Genomic DNA, 21,627 nt, shown 5'->3' on the forward strand with positions numbered 1-21,627 from the left:
TTGGGCCAGCCTGAATAGCGCACATTCGCACTTAAAGTGAGTAAGCAGAGGTCATTCTTACAATATAAGGTATTGTCACTTTTAAAGGTGTGCCCGTCATTCAAACCATTCAAACAACCTACTTCTTGTTGTAGTAGCTCATGATCCTTCTGTCAAGCAGTACTTTGTATGAATTTCAAGTTGAAACTAGATTTATATTTTAAATTAAAAATAACTAAAAAAACTGAATTCACAAAATTCATGTTTACCTCATGAAGCTGCCCTGTAGACTGATGCGCGGCATCACATGTGCAAATACTAACACATTTACTCTGTGATCTGTACTCCATCATAGAACCTTGGTTAAGACTACTACATAAAAATACTACAAACATTCTTACCAAAGACAAGTGTATACACACTGTAAGTGAAAACACACAGGTTAACCCTAACAAATATACTCCAATTTGAAAATAAAAGAAATGCTGCTTTGTACCCTGCTCACACCAAGTAAAACTAGAAACCGACTGGCATCAGCCCTGGTGTAACTATTCCTATGAGATTGTTTGAAATATCAGCCTCATGGGAGCTACTCTACAACCGTTCACTTCAACAACCCACAAGTATGGGTCTGCCTGTAACTGCTCCAGGCCGTGAGAGTCCTAAGATGTCACACTACTGAGAGTGTAATGCTTTACAAGTAACTAGATAACATAACACAATATGTGGTACTTGGTGCAGGTACACCTTAGCTCAAACGTTCCATACAGTTGGTTGTCACCGAGGTCACACAAGCACCAACCATAATAATGAACACTCTCCACCTCCAACAGAATGTATTAGTCATAACAATGCACAAACATTTTAAATCCAACATCAAGCCATAGAGTTGGACCTTACTGAGCTCACAACAGCACTTCCCCTAAGACCATACACCACTCAAAAACAACAAATAACATATTAAACTAACACCCACCTGACATACTACGGTTAAATGTAATTCAAGGTAAAACAGAGGACACTTGCAAAGGGGGAACAACCTTTACAACGCAACTTTTACAACGCACTACCATTACAACGAAACTGTTACAACGCAAGTGGATTTACAACGCATGCCATTACAACGCAAGTCTTTACATCGACTTGCGCTAGATGGCGTGCTAACATTACAAATAGTGTAGTTTACTATCCCAACACCTTCCCTACTGTTAAGTGGATTGGAGTTGGAATAGTAAATTACACTTTTCTAATGTTAGCACGCCATCTAGCGCAAGTCGATGTAATGGCATGCGTTGTAAATCCACTTGCGTTGTAACAGTTTCGTTGTACAGCATGCGTTGTAACAGCACGCGTTGTAACGTCATACATCCCTTGCAAAGTACCACAATCTTAGTTATGGCAGGGGAATTCTTTTTTATCTATTCAGAATGGCACATACAAATCCCAGGGAAGCCTTGCATTGTCTACTGGTTCTGCATCAATCTCCCACCACTGTAAAAAGGTTGAAACATAGAGATGCGGGTGAACACTCCTCAAATTCAGGAGGGGCATGAAAATGGTGACCTGGGTTTGAAACACAAAAGCAACATATGACATCAATCAATGAAATCGGCAATCACACTCCATTTTAAGGATTATAGATATAATATCTCACAAGCTCAAATTTCAAGTCATTGAACATTTACAGAGGAACCCAGAATACGACACAAGAAAAAGGTTGTTACAGAGAGAACTGTACTAGATAAAGAGTTTAGAAACATTGCAATCTAGAGGTCTTAATGACCGAGTAGAGATGTCTTGTTTTTTAGATTAAGACTTTTTATAGAATGAATTTGATTATTGAGACATAATTGTAGTAAGACAATATAAGGCTAGAAAAAGCAATGGATTGTCTCGTTTTATATTGAGTGATCCTCTTAATTGAAATGTCTTTAAATTTTATGGGAATGAGACTTCCTTTGTCAATCATTGTGAAAAGTTTTGTGTTAAGATTATTTTTTGTTTTGAATTTGATTTGTACCTGCAACTAATGTTAAAACATATACAGGGTTATTGTGTACCAATATAAGTAGAGTAATAATCATGTTGCTGGGATGTGAAAAGCATTACATCAGAATGTAACTATTTGGTGATATTCCCGCTTAAAAATTAGTGTTTTTAACACAAGATGAACAATATATAATCTCAGGTATGAACAGTGTATTCAGCTTGTTCCGATGAACACTATTCTAGTTTGGCTGCCACGTTAACATACTAGCTGACACAGTTAATCCACAGTGCAGAGAAAATGATTAAACTGTGTCTTTTATTTTTGTACTGACTGTCTTTTAAATATCTGATCTTTTGCTCAGATTACCCGGGGGACATAGCAGACCCCCAATGAGCCCTCTCTTAAGGACGTTTTTCAAGGTTTTTGTCCCTTTGGCATTTGTCTGAGCTCTGTGGTAGCTTCCTTGACAAATGATGTTGCACATCTGTCTTGACATAATGTTATGAAGTAAGACTGGTATTTATAATGTTTTTAAGTAGATATACTGTTTTGTACTTTTATCGTTCAATTGAGACGAAATAAAGTCAATTGACTGTTTGATTAAACTTCATTATTGGTTGGTTTCCGCTTTCAGCGGATCTTATTGCACACAAAGGCCTATACAAGGTACTCGGGAAACGAGGAAGATAAGCAAGTTGTTTGGAAGACAACAAGTATGACAGAGTGTACTTTATTAATAACATGTCTAAGTAGTCACATAACAGAGCTCTGCCCACCCGGCACTTGCAAAAGGTGTGATACATATAATATTTTAAATACAGAAGCATGTTACAAGCAGGTAACATGGTCACTCAGCACTTGTAAAACCGAGTGGTAATATTCTATACACAAGCAACATTTTTGGTGGGTAATGTGTTTTAGCATTACGCATTGAACAAGGTATGTTGTTCAAATAGCGTAGAATATCGGTTGTGGAGCAATAGGAGTTGTAAATAAAAATAACAGCATGTGTTATGCATCCGCCACCCACATCTGATTGTCATTGAGTTCAGCGGTTATTAATTTATAACAACATTTGGATGATTATGTTATCGAGTTGGTCTCTAATTGAGCACTGTTGATCATATTAATTGTGATAAGCATTTGATAGGTGTAATGATAGACACTCAAATTATATTTTATTTAATATTTTAGGAAAACAACACATTGCCTATAAAGAAGGACTATTTGTCTGAAATGCACCAAGACTCGTGATTTACCTCAGAATTATAAGTTTATAAAACCATTGATTTTAATGGAATGCTTTTAATGACACAGTTAGTAATAATTTGAAAATCGAAGAGTTTGATTTGATTATAACCTTTTCAATAAAAACAAAATAACTGATGGAACATTATCAAGGGGCTCAGTCTGCTTTTTGGTCAATGTGGTTTGGCACTTGTCAGAGTGCCTACTATAGCAAGTTGGTAAACATTTGGAAGAGAGCTTTAGAAAAATAGGGTGGGTTACTTCTTCATGAAGCTGCATTGAAGAAAAGGAGGAAAGCTAAAATAGAGCCACCTGGATTCTCCATAAGAAATCATAAATGTTGTCTTATGAGATTTATGTACCATGCAAAAATGATAATGTATTAAATATCCCAGCACATGAATAACAGTCCTAGGAAGCCAGATAGATTTGAAAGCGCTATGGATACAATCATTGGCAAAGCCAGTAAGTCTGGGTGTAATGTGCTAACATGTCTTTTTACTAATAAAAGAGCCAAGTAGACGGATTGGCGTCCTGTGAATCCCAAATGGCTGAGCCCTAGGCAATCAAAGGAAAAACCCCATCGGAAAGCCCAAACAACAAGATTCAAAGTCCAAACCATGAAAGTGTATTTAGAAATTAAGAATCATTACAGAAGGTATTGGCAAATGGTTAGTCAAATCAACTCAGCATCAATATCCTAAATTAGAGAACATGAAGTCTGCTTCATAGGAATAGAGTAAGAGCTGAAGTGGCACCATGGGCCCTACTAATAAAAGTTACATGACAGAAATTTCAGAAATTACATTAAGTAAGTCAGTCTACTCTGGAAAATGAATACTCTAGGAGCACCTGCCACCCACATACAAGGGAAATGGTATTGCACTGCTGAACACATTATTTACAGCATAAATAAACAGTACAGTGGAAAGAGCACAATTTTGTCTATTTATTGAAAAAGGAAAAACACAGAATAAAAGAGAGAAATATTGTATGCAGCACAATCTTCAAAAGCCACATTTCTTCAACTGTCATTGACGCCGAGTAAATTAATTTTGCGACCTATTAAACAGACACTGGGACCCACCAGTGGGTCTTGAATGCACATGATCCAGGCTTCAGCTCCAACCAGTTAACAAGAGCACATACTAGCTGGGTCTCAACTCCTACTGAAAGGGCCTCAGCTGCCACCATTCTGATCTCAGAAACCACAAGTCACACCACCACTCTTACTTGCCAGACCTCTGTTCACACCAGCTAGTGCTTGCATTTTACTAGAGAGGCCTCTCTACACCCACAAAGATCTCATCCAATGGGCCTCATTCCTCACCAACTAAGCTTTGCAACCCACCAGGAAGACTTTAGCTCTTCCTCGCATGTCCGTTACCACCCAACATCTCATGAACCACCATTCAGCTCTAAGTAATGACCAGTCAGACCTAACAACCCACCATCCATATTTCTGGATGAACCAGTTGGACCTCTCACACGCTAGCTAGAGCCCCTCTCACACCAGCCAATCCTTACCTCTCATGCCAAACCTCACCTAAAACCAGCCAAGTCTCTCCTCACACCAGACGGACTTTATATTCCACAAGAATGTCCACAGCTAGCAACAAACCATTCTCAGTACACTGTAGCTAGGTCTCACCAACCATAATGTAGTCAGTGCCACCTACCAGCCAGGCGTCATCTCCCATTAGTAGGCCTTGTCTTTCAGCACAGTACATACTAATGTGACCTGAGGTTCCCCCTAGAGGGACCTCAGCAGCCTTCAAATAGATGTCAAGATCTATAGTCAGACCATGTGACCCACAGGACTAATATGTGGATTCACTAGAAAATCTTAGGAATGACCAGTCAAACCCTGGGAACTACAAGTCATATTTAAGGACCAGACACATTTCTGGATGCACCAGTTGGACCTCTGCTGCTACTAACTAGACCTTGCCACTAACCAAACACTCCTTACCTTCCCTGCCAAACTACCCACAAGATGGACCTTCGATCCAAGCAGAAGGTCCTCAGCTGTCACCAGACCAATCTCCAGAAACACCAGCTAGGCCTCACCACCCATCATCCAGATCTTGCCTTCACCATCCAGACCTCTACACCCATCAGTGAGAACTTTTCACCTCCAGCTACTACTGAATACACTTGAGCTCAATTCCTCCTAGAAAGACCTCAGATGCCATCAGAAAGGTCACGGGATCCACCAGCTAGACTTCTGGTCCATGAGAAGAACTTTAAGCTTCTCACCTGAAAATACGTGAAAGGAGGCTCCCCTGAATCCAGACCATGTGATTACAGCATAATAGTTTCAATCCACTACCACCATAAAACGCAGAGTGGGTTCAAGGTTGTTGATAGGCTCCTCATCGCCAAAATAGCATAATCACCTCCAACTACACGTAGCAGATAGAAGCACTGAGTGAATCAGGAAACTTCTTTATTATCAGCCCCATGGCCCATCTGTTGGCAGCACCAGCACACCAAACCAAGGAGTGTTGTCAACATTATAGCCCCCAACATTTATACACAGAATCTAGAATTAAGAGTGTTAACATCATACATTCTAAAAATTCTATTTAAACCCCCAAACACTAATAATACTTTTAATGGGGAAATACTACAAGAAGGGTCTTAGCTCCTTCCAGGTTTCACCTTCCACTGAAAGTACCTCAAGACCTCACCACCATCTATCCAGACCACTCCTACCCCACCACTGTAGTAATGTGCTGGAGACATCAAGAGTGTGCAGGTAAAATGTATAACTACACAGAGCTACGCATTAGCGGAGGATGGACACGCAGGAGCTCATCCTCTGCCAACACCGGTTGAACTGCCACAACTCATAACCATATATTCTAAACCCTCCACATAATAATATTACTAGGAAATAATCTCCATAGAACAAGATTCCGAAAGCAAGCTAGCCAGTACAAAGCCACATTAGGAATAACACATCTTCCCTTCTTCCAACAACAATAGAAAGCAAACAAAATAAATCACAATGGAGAAAAGGAATGGTATCAGTACAAAGCCACATTAAGTATTACATATCTCCCCTTCTTCCAACAGCAACACAAACCAAACACAAAATACCGCCTTGGGAAACACAGCATGGCCAAACCCCAACAGATAATACAAAGGTACGGAACCTGCTAGGTTTAACAATGATTCTAGAACTTTTCTTCTGATTGCAACCTGGGATTTCTCAAAGCCATCTTTCTCTCCCCTTGGTTGTTGACCATCTTGCACACAATCAAGAGTATCAGTAGGGACCAATGTATTGCAATGAACAAACTCACAATCCTTGTCACACTCATGCTCATTGCCCACCTTAACAATTTTCGCTAGATTCCACCAGTGCCACCATTTACTTTAATGGCATTACCATAGATTTTCTCCACTTTAACAGGACTACTGAACTTACTTCTTCCTTTTTGCACAAGGACAGCAGACTTGACGCAAACCATATCACCAACCTTTACCCTGACCGGCTTAATGCCTCTCTATTTGTCATTTCAGCTTTTGTGCTTCTCCTGTGCCTAAATCACATTTTTATTTACTAAAGACATCAACTACTCCCCATCAGACATTCTTTTAAGCCATTTAGCCATCCATGCTGGTCAAAAACTGGTATTAGCTTTTCTACCCCTCAATAGTTTTTTTTCAGTTTTAATCTATTTATTGCTTTTTGATTTAAGAAACAGAAATGCAGTATCCACATACGTATCATCAAGCAGTACAATTTTTATATGATTAATGAAATGTGCTAGTCCCTCACGAACATCGTTAATCCCATTTTGTTAAATTGAGACCATCTAGCAATATGGGTTTACATACACCTTCCTCCATTTCGTCTGTTTTTTTTTATCATATATTGCGATATCGTCTTACAAATATGTGGTACCAGCAGCATACCAGTGTATATGCAATGCCAGTGCAGTCTGCTCTATTGTCCTTTGTGCCCCTTTTAGTTTACTTAAAGCATTATGGCCACAAATACCCCACTCCCCTCATCACCAATGTTCCCTCTAATGCCCATGCTCACCAATCCTCTTTGCCTTGTATATCGATCCACTTGTACGTAGAATACTACGATGTGATGATATTAAGCCAATAGTCTGTAACAGTTATGAAACCAAGCTATTGGCTTATGCAGACGATTTAGCTATAATTACCCCAGAACCAGAGGCGTCTTTGATTGCTATCACAGGGATAGCGCTGGAATTTGGACGGTGTTCAGGGTACCTGCTTAACGAAAATAAAACCCAGATAATATGTACTAATAATATCGATAGGCTCGATCAAAGATATTCAGATGCAGCGGTTTATTTGGGGGTTAGAATAAGCTCCGAAAATTGATACAATTATTAAAGACAATTTAACCCCGCTAATTATATAAATTGCGGCAGATCTAAAAAGAATAGATGTTATACATCTGTCTTTAATAGGGAGAGCTAATGTCCTCAAAATGACAATATTACCTAAAGTACTGTATCTCTTTCGCTCTATCCCATTTACGATTGGAGAGGATATGCTAAAATCTCTTGAAGCATTATTTAGGAACTTTATGTGGCAATATGGCAAAATTATTAAATATTTGTCTCTCCCATATGAAAAGGGAGGGTTGTCAATTCCTAACATTAGATTTTATCAATGGGCTTGTTTAATTAGCCAGATGGCAATATTATTCGACTCTGCCACAAATTTGACGGATTCTCCTTTTGGCAATGTGAACCCGCCGTCTATTTTTGAATTACTATTGGGGAGTGAAGCTCTGGGGTTGCTGTTACGTAAGCCTTACAGACGTTATTATAATAAAAAACGATATAAGGTTTTAGATAGTGTGTGGGAAGTCTGGAAATCAGTCCAGAGAATAATGGCAATTCCTAGAATTAATTATTATATACCTCTCTGGAACTCCAGTATTTTTCCGCATTTTAGTAATGATAGGATGGGAAGAATATGGGCACAGCAAGGAGTCAGAAGAATGGGTGATTTATTTGTAGGGGACAATCTGTTGAGCTTTGATGATATCCAACGGAAATTCGAAATCTCGGATAATCAAGGGCATAAATTTGTACAGATATATCTAACCTTGAAAGGTATTAGACCACGGTTATCTCCAGGGGGGAAAATTAATATCATTGAGTTCTTGTTAGGAGGTGGAACTAAAATCAAAATGATTTATAGAACTCTATTATCTACAATGCCAGATGATCTGGACAAATTTGAGTCCTCCTGGATGTCGAAATTACAAAACCCTGAGGCGGACTTAGATAAAGCATTGCAACTAGCTGGGAAACTGTTTCGCTCCACGAATTTGAGAGCCCAACATTATAAAACACTGTTCAATCTGTATTTTACACCAGCTAAATTATTTGATTGGGGTAAAAGAGGTGATGATACATGCCCAAGGTGTTTGGAAGGGCCTGCTAACCTTATGCATATGTTTCATCAATGTGATAAACTAATTGGAATTCGGGGAGAGATAGAGAAGTTTTGGGAGGGGCTGTTAGATGTTAAGATTAATCTATCCCCCACTCTTATGATATAAGGTGTCGATAGTAAATTGGGTCTCAGCAAGGAGGATGAAGCTTTTGTTTTTATATCTGTGGCTGTTCTCCGGATATTATTAGCGGCAGGCTGGAAGGATATTGTAGTACCAACCTTCCAGATGTGGCTGGCTAGACTCCTGGGGATTCATAACATCGAATCCTCCTGATATACTCGGAAGGGAAGGAAGATGAATAAGTTGGGGATTAGTATCTGGGCCCCTCTTAAGAGCTGGAGAGATTCTCGACTATAAAATTGCTTAAGGTGGTATATTTCGCATTATGATGAATTTGAGTTTTTTTTTTGTTTTTGTTTTTTTGTTTTGGAGTTGTAAGAGATTTGAAATTTAAGTGGTGATTATTTCTTGTCCCCTTAATTCTTCAGTTGTTTGTAATTTTTTTGTCAATTTTTTCGAATCTTTGTAAAGAAAGTTGGATCTTAGTTGGAACTTTGCATAAATTGAAGTATAAAATGTATTGATTATTGATTGTACCAGGTATATTTTTCAATTAAAAAAAAAAAGAAAAAAGGACAGCAGACTTGACGCAAACCATATCACCGACCTTTACCCTGACCGGCTTAATGCCTCTCTATTTGTAATTTCAGCTTTTGTGCTTCTCCTGTGCCTAAATCACATTTTTATTTACTAAAGACATCAACTACTCCCCATCAGACATACTTTTAAGCCATTTAGCCATCCATGCTGGTCAAAAACTGGTATTAGCTTTTCTACCCCTCAATAGTTTTTTTTCAGTTTTAATCTATTTATTGCTTTTTGATTTAAGAAACAGAAATGCAGTATCCACATACGTATCATCAAGCAGTACAATTTTTATATGATTAATGAAATGTGCTAGTCCCTCACGAACATCGTTAATCCCATTTTGTTAAATTGAGACCATCTAGCGATATGGGTTTACATACACCTTCCTCCATTTCGTCTGTTTTTTTTTATCATATATTGCGATATCGTCTTACAAATATGTGGTACCAGCAGCATACCAGTGTATATGCAATGCCAGTGCAGTCTGCTCTATTGTCCTTTGTGCCCCTTCTAGTTTACTTAAAGCATTATGGCCACAAATACCCCACTCCCCTCATCACCAATGTTCCCTCTAATTTTTTTCCTCTGTGTGCGGCAGTGGAGGGTCTCTGTGCGCTACAGCTATGGCTATGTGTGCCAGGAACAAGACCGCGCACTTGTGCAGCGCCAAATGTCACTCCAAATGTTTACTTAAAAAAGTGAAAAGATGATGCATGACTTCATTCAATGGTTGAAAAGAGACCACTTCACAATCAGTGACCGGTGCCATTTCATCCAGCTTGGACTTCCTTGCAGGAGATCTGGAGAACACAGTATAGACAGTCCTCAATAATGCCTCTTTAATCATTGGAACCCTCTTCCAGGCATCATCAACTTCCAAATCTTCTCGATGAGCGACACAATGCAGCTCAACTAGATGGGGAATGGATTGTTTAAGGCGAGTAGCAACACCATTATTTTTACCCAGCTTCACAGACGCACCATCGGATGTGAACATGACCATTTTCATGATGTCCAGTTCATTGGCAGTGTAGAATTCTTTCACAGCAGTAGTGATAGTCTCAGCATTACAACTAGTCAGCTTCACTATGCCCCAAAACAATGTTTTGTGCTCTGTTGAGGTTACGGGTCAGAACTTGAAGTACAGGATGAGCATTTTTGTAATAAAATATCTATGCTCTCATCAATTATCAATGTGTGATACAAAGCGTTACGAAGTTCTGCCATACCTTCACGGTGTATCACGCTATTGATGGGCTCAAGGAACTCAAAGGCATAGTTCTTGGTCCCCCAGCTGTCTGGTATATTCACATACAAAGCTAGGTGGTCATGGATGTCTTGTACAGATAACATTGAAGTATTCATCTTGACTGCCAGCAACACATTGTTGATGAGAATCATTATCTCCTCAGGCAGGGATCTTTGTCGTTCAACTACTTCCAGTCTATTTGCTTTGTCAGTGGTAGTTTCTGTCAGCATTGTCCGCACTCCAAAACCAAACCTGACAGCAGCACTTCTGTTTCTCTATATCACCATGGCAGACTCGTGAACTTTGCTAATTAGATGGCGTTTCAGGTAATCCAGTTTCCAGCCATCACTCCATTTCTTCCCTGTAGAAAAGTCCCCAACAATCTTGGCTTCGGCACATGCTTTGCAAATCAAGCCCACGTCTGGATAGTTCCCCAGGTTGCACGCGGACCTTGCTTCGTGATTTCTGTGTCTCAGCCTCCACAATTTCTTTCATGCACTCTTCCTTGAATGCAAGGCAACATTTCTTCCTTTGTGGTGAAGCATCACACTCTGCAGAAGGTACAGCTTTGCGCTTGAACATATTTGTGATAACTGAGTTTAGCCTGCTATGCCACAAAGCCTGCAAAATAAAGGAACATGGCTAAAGTTGATGCCTATGTTCTGATTGCAATCTGTCACATAATACGGAGGAATCGCCGGCAAAACATGCAGTGTAATTACCTGGATTTTTCTGTCCACTGCCCTGCCCTTTCAAACTTAAATGTAGCACTGCCCGTAGAGCCTGCAATAGAAGTAAAGATTGTTACAGCACATTGTGAATTTTTGATAACAGCAATATACCATGTGCACCATAAGGGATCTCTACCAAACAATTACCTCTTGTGCTTGTACTCCTGTATGCCCATTCAAATGTGTGGGGTATTGTCTGCGAAACCTACAACAGAAGAAAACATGGGTAAAGTATGTTGTTATACTACAATACACAAGATGCACCACAGTTTAACTCTACCAAACAATTATCTGCTCTGCTTGTACTCACGTATTCCCGTTCAAATGTGTGGGGTATTGTCTGCGAAACCTAGAACAGAAGAAAACATGGGTAAGGTATGTTGTTATACTACAATGTACAAGATGCACCACAGTTTAACTCTACCAAACAATTACCTGCTCTGCTTGTACTCACGTATTCCCGTTCAAATATGTGTGGTACTGTTTGCGAAACCTACAACAGAAGAAAACATGGGTAAGGTATGTTGTTATACTACAATGTACAAGATACACCACAGTTTAACTCTACCAAACAATTACCTGTTTGTTCTGCCTGTACTCACATCTGCCTGTACAACTGTATTTGTAGCACGGTCTCACAAACCTGCAAAAGAAAAGGGGTGCATATTGTGAATCTATTTACCCAGCACCCCCCAAATCCAATGTGGAACATAAACAGATTTACCTTGTCTTTGTGGGTAATCACGCCTGACCATTCAAATACCTTACAGACTGCAGACCTGCAATTGAAGACAAGATGGTTAGCAAAGGCTCTAAGAGTTACAAACAATGAATGGGACTGACCCAGATACTCCAATAGGACGAGCATTTGCAATGCAATAGGTCTCGCATTATAAAAGTTTGAGCTGTCGGCATTGCTAATAATAATGCAACACTAGAAGCTCCAAAATTCAGTAATGTGAGACCTATTGCATTGCAATTGTTTTTTTTTGTTGTTTTATTTTTATATACACGAACTTGAGTGAAAGGTGTGTATTTATGTTGCATTGTGGACAGTGTAATTATGTGTCACAGATTGGTATTGTGCGAAATGTATTTATGTTGCATTAAGTAGGGTGTAATTACGTGCCGTGCAATTATGTAGTACTGAGTGGTATGTGGAGTGTATTTATGTTGTACTGAATGCAGTGTAATTATGTGATGTGTAATTATGTGGTACTGAGTGGTATTATGTTGAGTGTAGTTATGTACTCTATTCAATACAACATAAATACACCCCTCATACCACTCAGTACCATACAATTACAAACCACATATTTACACACTAATCAATGCAACATAAATACTCTCCACATCATAACACTCAATACCACATAGTTACACAACACATATTTACAACACATATTTACACTCTACTCAATACAACATAACTACACTCAACATAATACCACTCAGTACCACATATGCTTGTTTCAAGGGTTGTGGTCAGTTTCAGATATCGTACTACTTTTAGTTTCACGTACTGTGATCAGTTTCAGGTATTGTGGATGATTTGAAGAACTGTATCCTTGGTGCAACAACATCAACTGTTGCATGGCTAAACACTTAGAAGGTCCCAAAGGCGAGACCGATTGGCTATGCCAATGCTTGTTATTTATTTGCATTAGACGTTCCATGTCAAGCTGACTGTATGCCCTTTAACAGCTCCCAGTTGAAAAACTTGCATTTGATGCAAAGAGCCCCGAAATGCAAGCAAGGACACGTGACAACCAGAGCTGCTCTGTCACATTGCTTGCAGCATCCTCTCCACAGACCTGCTGAACTCCAGCCTGCGATGGAAACCTTAGAACTGCTCGAAGGTCGTCCCCGATCTACTGAATGAGCTGTGAAGCCATAGTAATAGCTGAGTCTCCACCGCACAGGCGCCAAATAATACATTTTCACAGTCAAAAGTATTTTAGATTTCGCCCATTTGAAACATATTCCAATTAAATTAAGTGGGCAAAAATTCTCCAGAATCATAGGCGTTCCAAATGTTGCCAAGAAGATGGTGTGAGCTATTGCCCAGAGTCACATGTTGCTGAGCTGAGCTGCCGCTGGTACCAGGGATCGAACCAAGAGCCCCACGCTACAAAATCAGCTGCTCTGGTCGCTGCGCCACACCTCTCCTTAACACGCTAACACAGGCCTAGATACATAAGGTGACTGATGGCACAAAGCTTGCAACAGGGGCAATCACCATACAGCTTGAAAGCCACCTGCTTGTTTGTGAAGCAGACTCAACACTGTTAACCACACAGTGTGTGCGAGCACAGGGCAGGCAAAGAAGCGCAGAATAGCTCATGTGTGGGACTGCAGGAGACGAGGGGAAGTGTGTGAGCGAAACGACAATCTGATGACCTTGTCTGATGTGGGTAAAGATTATAACTATTGTTATACAGAAGTTATTAGCTCATGATCATTTTCATTGATCAGAAGTTCCTCTCAGGGTAGAAGAAGCTGGAGACCTTTGATCCACACAGTACAAAACAATCTTTTCTTAACTGTATTACGCATGGAGAATACATCACAGGCCCTGCTTCAAATGGAAATAATGGGCAAGCCTGCACAGAGGCATGACACAGTGGCATCCACAAGCTCCCTGAGCAAAGGCCATGATCCCAGCCATGCAGCTGGGAACCCGCTCCATGCTGGCATGGACCACACAAAGAGGGAAATTCAGTTCCTAACAAACAGGATTGAATGCTGACGCCCCTTAACTAATCAAGCCATTCCTCAAAAAGCTACAATGTAGGTGAAGGCGAGAAAACATTGTTATAAAGAAGAGAAGGTCTGGTCAGTGAGGGGAGCCCGTGCTGCCGATATAAAGTTGCCGCAGTGATTGGGAGAAAGTGGTTTCAACACAGAACAGTTGTATCTCGCAAACCAAATGAACATACTTCTACCGGATAGAACTGCAACTCACACTCGAAAGAGTTAGCACACCTCCAAAACAGCAACGTTGGTGTCACTTCTACAACAAGCAGAGGGGCACTTGTCTTGGTTATCAGGAAAAGTTGTTAGATCACAGACATGAAGAGCTGTGCTCAGAATAAAGGCATTGTAGCCTTTAATATTTTTTTTAAAAAACAATATTTCTCAGTGTTCTTCCTCCCTAAACTAATACATTTAGAAGTTACGAAGCAAGCTGAAGGCACTGGAACAACAAGTCTAATGGCAGAAGCGATTGAGAAATCCTTGCACGGCCTGACCAAAAGAAGTCTCTGCTGCCAGCCCTGGCCAAAAGAAGAGAGTGCTGTGTCCACTGATCAAAAGGAACTTCTGTACCCACTGTCCAAAGGAAGAAAGTGCTGTGTCCACTGATCAAAAGGAACTTCTGTACCCACTGTCCAAAGGAAGAAAATGCTGTGTCCACTGATCAAAAGGAACTTCTGTACCCACTGTCCAAAGGAAGAAAATGCTGTACCGCTTGTCTAAATGGAAAGTGAGGCTATTAAAGACATGGGTTTAGTTGGAAGATGCCTCGTCAGACATGTGGAACAGCGACATGCCACAATAAACATGCCTGCCTCTTTGTGGCGTGCAGCAAAGCTGTGTCATGGGCTCAGCAGCAGTCCGGGAGGGGTGTGGCAGGATCACTGCAGCTTGCGGAGCAACTGCGACCCATCCCCGCTGATATAAAAGCAAACTTCCATGATAAGGGTGAGCCATTGACTAATATCCCACTGTGTCTTCTCGACTTTGTACAACAAAGAAACTGCTGTCCCTGCCACAGACCTTTAACTGGTAATATAGAAGTGCAGGTGCTCACCACTCAGAGTACCTGTCTGCTCCTGAGAAGTGCCTGCACTCTCCCTTTAAAAGTATTGCAGTGCTGCTGAGAAGTGCAGACTCTCTCCCTCTCAAATTAAAGAAGTGATGGTGCTCAATACAGGCCCGTCTAAAGCACTGCCCTGCAAGGATGCAAAAGAAACTGCTGCAACCCTAACTAATAAGGAAAAGAGTGCATCTATATTGAAAAAAACTCTGGCCACAAACTACAATAAATGTTTGCTTTAGCCAATAGCTTAATGGAAACTAATAAAGTTCCAAATGTAAAAATTACCTGAGAAGAGATAACTGAACAAAAAAAGGAAGGAAAGGGTGGGAGTTTTTGGGACATAAACATTGGGCGAAAAGAAATCCGGGACAAGTAACAGGGAAAGGATGTTTGGTGTGCCATGCAAAATTGCATTTTGCCTTTGGAGCCCTCCCCATACATGAATAAACATGCATTTTTTTAAAATTATATTGTAAATAACTTAAACCTATGGCGGTGCCATCTGGAAGAGAAAGCCCTTCCCAGAACTATTGCTGGGAACAATGAATGCAACGAAGTACCATGTTCAAAATCTATTGACCAAAATTAAGCTTTAAGAAAGATAGGTAAACATGCTCTTTCTATGAAAGGACTAACAACTGCCTATTTGTTTGTTAAATTTAGTAAAAATCAAAGGTTTAACATTTAACAGACTATTACTCAATAGAGAAAAGATCGTTTTCTTATTTTATTCATGCTTGTAACACTCAGCAAGTTTTGAGATGAAGCTTTCCTGTGGATTCCTCAACCATTATGTGTGACAAGTAAGAATTGCAGCATTTTCGAAGCAGCAATCTGTCTCTGCTGAAACGTTTCAGCCCTGCTCGTGAATAGCGCGTCAGTATCGGCTTCTGAGATCGCAGCAAACACTGAGCTGCCGGGTCAAAGTGACGCTTGGAAGACAAAGTGAAATGCAATCGACCAAATTCAGTCTAGCTTATTTGTATACATATGCAGTTGCAATCACACACTTCATCAGCTCTGACCTGAGCTAGACAAACGGGTGTCATGCACATTAAAATGAAGGCGCGGTCCCTAGTAGCTGCGCGGCCGCGAAATAAAATAAAAAATAAAAAACGCGAGTGGTGTGGTAGCGCGCTACCCTTACAGAAAACATATTTTCAAATGAAATGAGCATTACATTTATACCAAAATGGGGTAAAACTCCACACAAACAATAATGTGTGCATAAGACATCACCTAGAGGGGCCAGGGAGTGAACTGAGGGGGCAGAGTGTGAGCAGAGGGCACAGAGCAGAGTGGGTGAGCAGAGGGGCCAGGTTGTGAGCAGAGGGGCCAGGTTGTGAGCAGAGGGGCCAGGTTGTGAGAAGAGGGTCCAGGTGTGAGAAGAGGGCCCAGGTTGTGAGCAGAGGGGCCAAGGTTTGAGCAGAGTGGCAGTGCAGTTGGGTCAGTGTGGGAGCAGAGGAGCCAGAGTGTGAGCAGAGGGGCCAGGGTGTGAGCAGAGGGGCCAGGTTGTGAGCAGAGGGACCAGGGTCTGAGAAGAGAGGGCCAGGGCATGAGGAGAGGGGGCTGGGCATGAGAAGAGGGGGCAGGGTGTGAGCAGAGGGGCCAGGGTGTGAGAAGAGGGGCCAGGGTGTGAGAAGAGGGGCCAGGGTGTGAGCAGAGGGGCCAGGGTGTGAGAAGAGGGGCCAGGTTGTGAGCAGAGGGGCCAGGTTGTGAGCAGAGGGGCCAAGGTTTGAGTAGAGTGGCAGTGCAGTTGGGTCAGTGTGGGAGCAGAGGAGCCAGAGTGTGAGCAGAGGGGCCAGGGTCTGAGAAGAGAGGGCCAGGGCATGAGAAGAGGGGGCTGGGCATGAGAAGAGGGGGCTGGGCATGAGAAGAGGGGCCAGGGTGTGAGAAGAGGGGCCAGGGTGTGAGCAGAGGGGAAAGGGGGTGAGAAGAGGGGGCAGGGCATGAGAAGAGAGGGCAGGGTGTAAACAGAAGGGGCGGGTGTGAACAGAGGAGGCGCAAAGAGGGCCCAGGATGTGAGCAAAAGCAAGAGTGAGCACAGGCAGGAATACGCGAACAGAGCTGGGAGTGAGCAGAAAGGACAGTGTGTGAAAAGAGCTGGGAGAGAACAGATGGGCAATGTGTGAGGAGAGGGGCATTGCGTGAACTGAGGTAGGAATGTGTGAGCAGAGTTAGGAATGTGAGAGCAGAGAGAGAGTGAGTAAAGAAGGCACTGTGTGGACAGATGTGGGAGTGAACAGAGGCGTGAGTGAGCTAAGAGACAGTGTCAGTGTGTGTGCAGAGGGGGCAGACTGTGTGCAGAGGGCAGACGGTGAGCTGAAGGGGCCAGTGGTAAAGGGGGTTGGCTTTAATAATAAGAATTCATTTGTACCCAAGTTAAACCTTTTTGCAGCATTAGGATAATGAAAGACGGGGGGGGGGGAATTCATAATGCTCCAATCTATACCTTGCACTTTGTATGCAGCTCTTTGATAGTTAATAGCTCACTTTTCTATATTAGGATTTAAACTTATAAACGGCAAGTAACAAAAGGGGCTCTCTGACAGAAGCAGTAATGCAGTAATCTATTTACATTGCATGCACTTTGTGATCTGTATGGTTCACCTGCTTTGCATCAAGTATTTTGACCTCCACCGCTACTTTATAATGAGTCAAAACTTCCACTAGACAAAAATCTGATGGTCAATCTCCAGAGTTATCCAGCCAAAGTGAAGCGGAGAAGCCGGTATTGATCCCAAGTTTTCTGGTGCTGCATTGTTCAGCCACTAAATGCACATACTTCTCCAAGTCCACCTTAACACCTCCCTAGTCCCTGACCACTACCCTGCACGCATCAGTGCGGCCCTCTGTCACACCACAACCAAATATGTTTGACCCTTGGGAAAATATTTACGAGTACCCATGCTCTATTGTAAATGTGATTATTTGCAAATGTGTGTGAATGGGATGCATATCTGTTAAAACATTGACCTGGCAAAAGGTAAAGAAAATGCAGGAGAGTGGCTGGATTGTGTGGGGAAGTGCAGATAGGTTTATCCTAATGGATGCTAATAATGAAGCACAGGGGCACGTGCCTATTTGCCTAAACTGGAATCCCAGGTAACTATTTTGTCGTTTTTCCTATTGGAGTATCTGGGCCAGTCCCATTCATTGTTTGTAACTCTTAGAGCCTTTGCTAACCATCTTATCTTCAATTGCAGGTCTGCAGTCTGTAAGGTATTTGAATTTGAATGGTCAGGCGTGAGTACCCACAAAGACAAGGTAATTCGGTTTATGTTCCACATTGGATTTGGGGGGTGCTGGGTAAATAGATTCACAATCTGCACCCCTTTTCTTTTGCAGGTTTGTGAGACCGTGCTACAAATACAGTTGTACAGGCAGAACAAACAGGTAATTGTTTGGTAGAGTTAAACTGTGGTGCATCTTGTACATTGTAGTATAACAACATACCTTACCCGTGTTTTCTTCATTTGTAGGTTTCGCGGACAGTACCCCACACATTTGAACGGGAATACGTGAGTACAAGCAGAGCAGATAATTGTTTGGTAGAGTTAAACTGTGGTGCATCTTGTGTTTTGTAGTATAACAACATACTTTACCCATGTTTTCTTCTGTTGTAGGTTTCGCAGACAGTACCGCACACATTTGAATGGGCATACAGGAGTACAAGCACAAGAGGTAAATGTTTGGTAGAGATCCCTTATGGTGCACATGGTATATTGCTGTTATCACAAATTCACAATGTGCTGTAACAATCTTTCCTTCTATTGTAGGCTCTACGGACAGTGCTACATTTAAGTTTGAAAGGGCAGGGCAGTGGACAGAAAATCCAGGTAATTACACTGCATGTTTTGCCGGCGATTCCTCCGTATTATGTGACAGATTGCAATCAGAACATAGGCATCCACTTTAGCCATGTTCCTTTATTTTTCAGGCTTTGTGGCATAGAAGGCTAAACCCAGTTATCACAAATATGTTCAAGCGCAAAGCTGGACCTTCTGCAGAGTGTGATGCTTCACCACAAAAGAAGAAATGTTGCCTTGTATTCAAGGAAGAGTGGATGAAAGAAATTGTGGAGGCTGAGACACAGAAATCACGAAGCAAGGTTCGCGTGCAACCTGGGGAACTATCCAGACGTGGGCTTGATTTGCAAAGCATGTGCCGAAGCCAAGATTGTTGGGGACTTTTCTACAGGGAAGAAATGGAGTGATGGCTGGAAAGTGGATTACCTGAAACACCATCTAATTAGCAAAGTTCACAAGTCTGCCATGGTGATATTGAGAAACAGAAGTGCTGCTGCCAGGTTTGGTTTCGGAGTGCGGGCAATGCTGACAGAAACTGCCACTGACAAAGCAAATAGAATGGAAGTAGTTGAACGACAAAGATCCCTGTCTGAGGAGATAAAGATTCTCATCAACAATGTGTTGCTGGCAGTCAAGATGAATACTTCAATGTTATCTGTACAAGACATCCATGACCACCTAGCTTTGTATGTGAAGATACCAGACAGCTGGAGGACCAAGAACTATGCCGCCTTTGAGTTCCTTGAGGCCATTAATACCGTGATACGAAGTTCTGCCATACCTTCACAGTGTAACGCTTTGTATCACACATTGATAATTGATGAGAGCACAGATATTTCTGTTACAAAAATGCTCATCCTGTACTTCAGGTTCCGACCTGTAACCTCAACAAAGCACACAACACTGTTTGGGGGCATAGTGAAGCTGACTAGTTGTAATGCTGAGGCTATCAATACTGCTGTGAAAGAATTCTACACTGCCAATGAACTGGACCTCATGAAAATGGTCATGTTCACATCTGATGGTGCGTCTGTGATGCTGGGTAAAAATAATGGTGTTGCTACTCGCCTTAAACAATCCATTCCCCATCTAGTTGAGCAGCATTGTGTCGCTCATCGAGAAGATTTGGGAGTTGATGATGCCTGGAAGAGGGTTCCAATGATTAAATAGGCATTATTGAGGACTGTCTACACTGTGTTCTCCAGATCTCCTGCAAGGAAGTCCAAGCTGGATGTAATGGCATCGGTCACTGATTGTGAAGTGGTCTCTTTTCGACCATTGAATGAAGTACGGTGGCTTTCAAGGCATTTTGCAGTTGGTGCACTAATTCGGAATTATGAGGCTGTTCTTAAGTACTTTGAGCATGAGAAAGTTTAAGAGAATGATCCAGTTGCTAAATATTGTTACAAAAAGCTATCTGACTCAAACCACCGTATTTCCCTTGCAGTACTTAATGACATTCTGAGTGAATTTGCATCTTTGTACAAACTGTTCCAAAAACGTTCTTTGACAACTGTTGAAGCTGTACAGTATGCAAGAGCAAAGATTGGCCAAATTAAGGAACAGTATCTGGGGACACTGTCTTTTGGAGCAGCAATGTAAGAGATATGATGGTGTTGTACAAGGAAAGGCAAGAGTTTGACAGTGGGACTATTATGTCTTTTGTTTCCCTTCTTTGTGAGCACATGCAAAAAAGGTTCCCTGAAGATGAACTGAAAGAATGGGCAAGTTTTGAAATCCAGGCAATAGCAACACAATCACATTTCGATTTTGGGTCTGAGAATATACAAAGATTTGTTGAAAAGTATAAAAATGTCTTGGTCCTGGGTGATTGTGAAACACCAGAAGATGTTGTTCGACAATACAGAGATTATAAATATGTGGTGGCAGAACATGTAAAGGGTGGGTTATTTACCACCTTTCAAGACATGGTGAATTTCACTGTACTCAATGCTGCTCAGTATAGTGTGGTGTCTCAGCTTGTTGATGTCTGCGCAACATTTCAAGCATCTAGTGCAGATTGTGAACGAGGATTCAGCTTCATGAATACTATCAAGAGTAAATTGAGGAATAGACCAGAGCAGGAGCATTTGGATATGCTGATGAGGGCAAAGGCCTACCTCCTGAATGGGAAAGTTGACCTTGATAGAGTTTATCAGCACTGGAAAAATGGCAAGGATCGCCATGAGAAGCAACCATGTCACCCATCTAGTGATGCCACTTGACATGTCTGAACGGCCCTCTCCCACAGTCCATGTTTGCCTGGATGTCAAAGTTTTACAAACTATCTCTGGCGGGATAGCCCAACATCACTCAGTAGCTTTCACATCAAATTGTAAATATGTTATGTAATTTTGTAACTTATTGTGTATATGTGATATTGTATAGGCTCTCAACTTTTCCCCACCGAACGAACAGTGCTCCAGTTAAGAATATTTAGCAAAATCTAATGATGGTATCACAGTTGGAGTCTTGTGCTTTTCTAAACCTGAAGTGTACTTGCCTGTATAACCAATTCATGTCATGGCATGTTTATCCAATTTGCAAACCGGCCTTAAGACCCTTAACGTGGCGCTGTATGTGTGAAAATGCACCATCTTTTCACTTATTTAAGTAAACGTTTGGAGTGACGTTTGGCACTGCACACGCACGCGGTCTGATTCCTGGCGCACATAGCCATGGTTGCAGCGCA

At 41.6% G+C, this 21,627-nt stretch overlaps 1 protein-coding gene across 1 annotated transcript in view; it reads left to right on the forward strand.

The window, feature by feature from the left end:
- LOC146838947 (uncharacterized) overlaps positions 1-21,627 on the forward strand; it is a 254,203-nt gene that overhangs the window by 180,790 nt on the left and 51,786 nt on the right. Inside the window, exons 5-6 of the mRNA XM_085599990.1 lie at positions 18,475-18,522; positions 18,906-18,965. Of these exons, the coding sequence (XP_085456116.1) occupies positions 18,475-18,522; positions 18,906-18,965 (108 nt within the window). The remainder of the gene's footprint in view (positions 1-18,474; positions 18,523-18,905; positions 18,966-21,627) is intronic.

This window comes from Triturus cristatus, chromosome 4_2 (genome assembly GCF_964204655.1).
Source record: "Triturus cristatus chromosome 4_2, aTriCri1.1, whole genome shotgun sequence".
NCBI classification, from domain to species: Eukaryota; Metazoa; Chordata; class Amphibia; order Caudata; family Salamandridae; genus Triturus; species Triturus cristatus.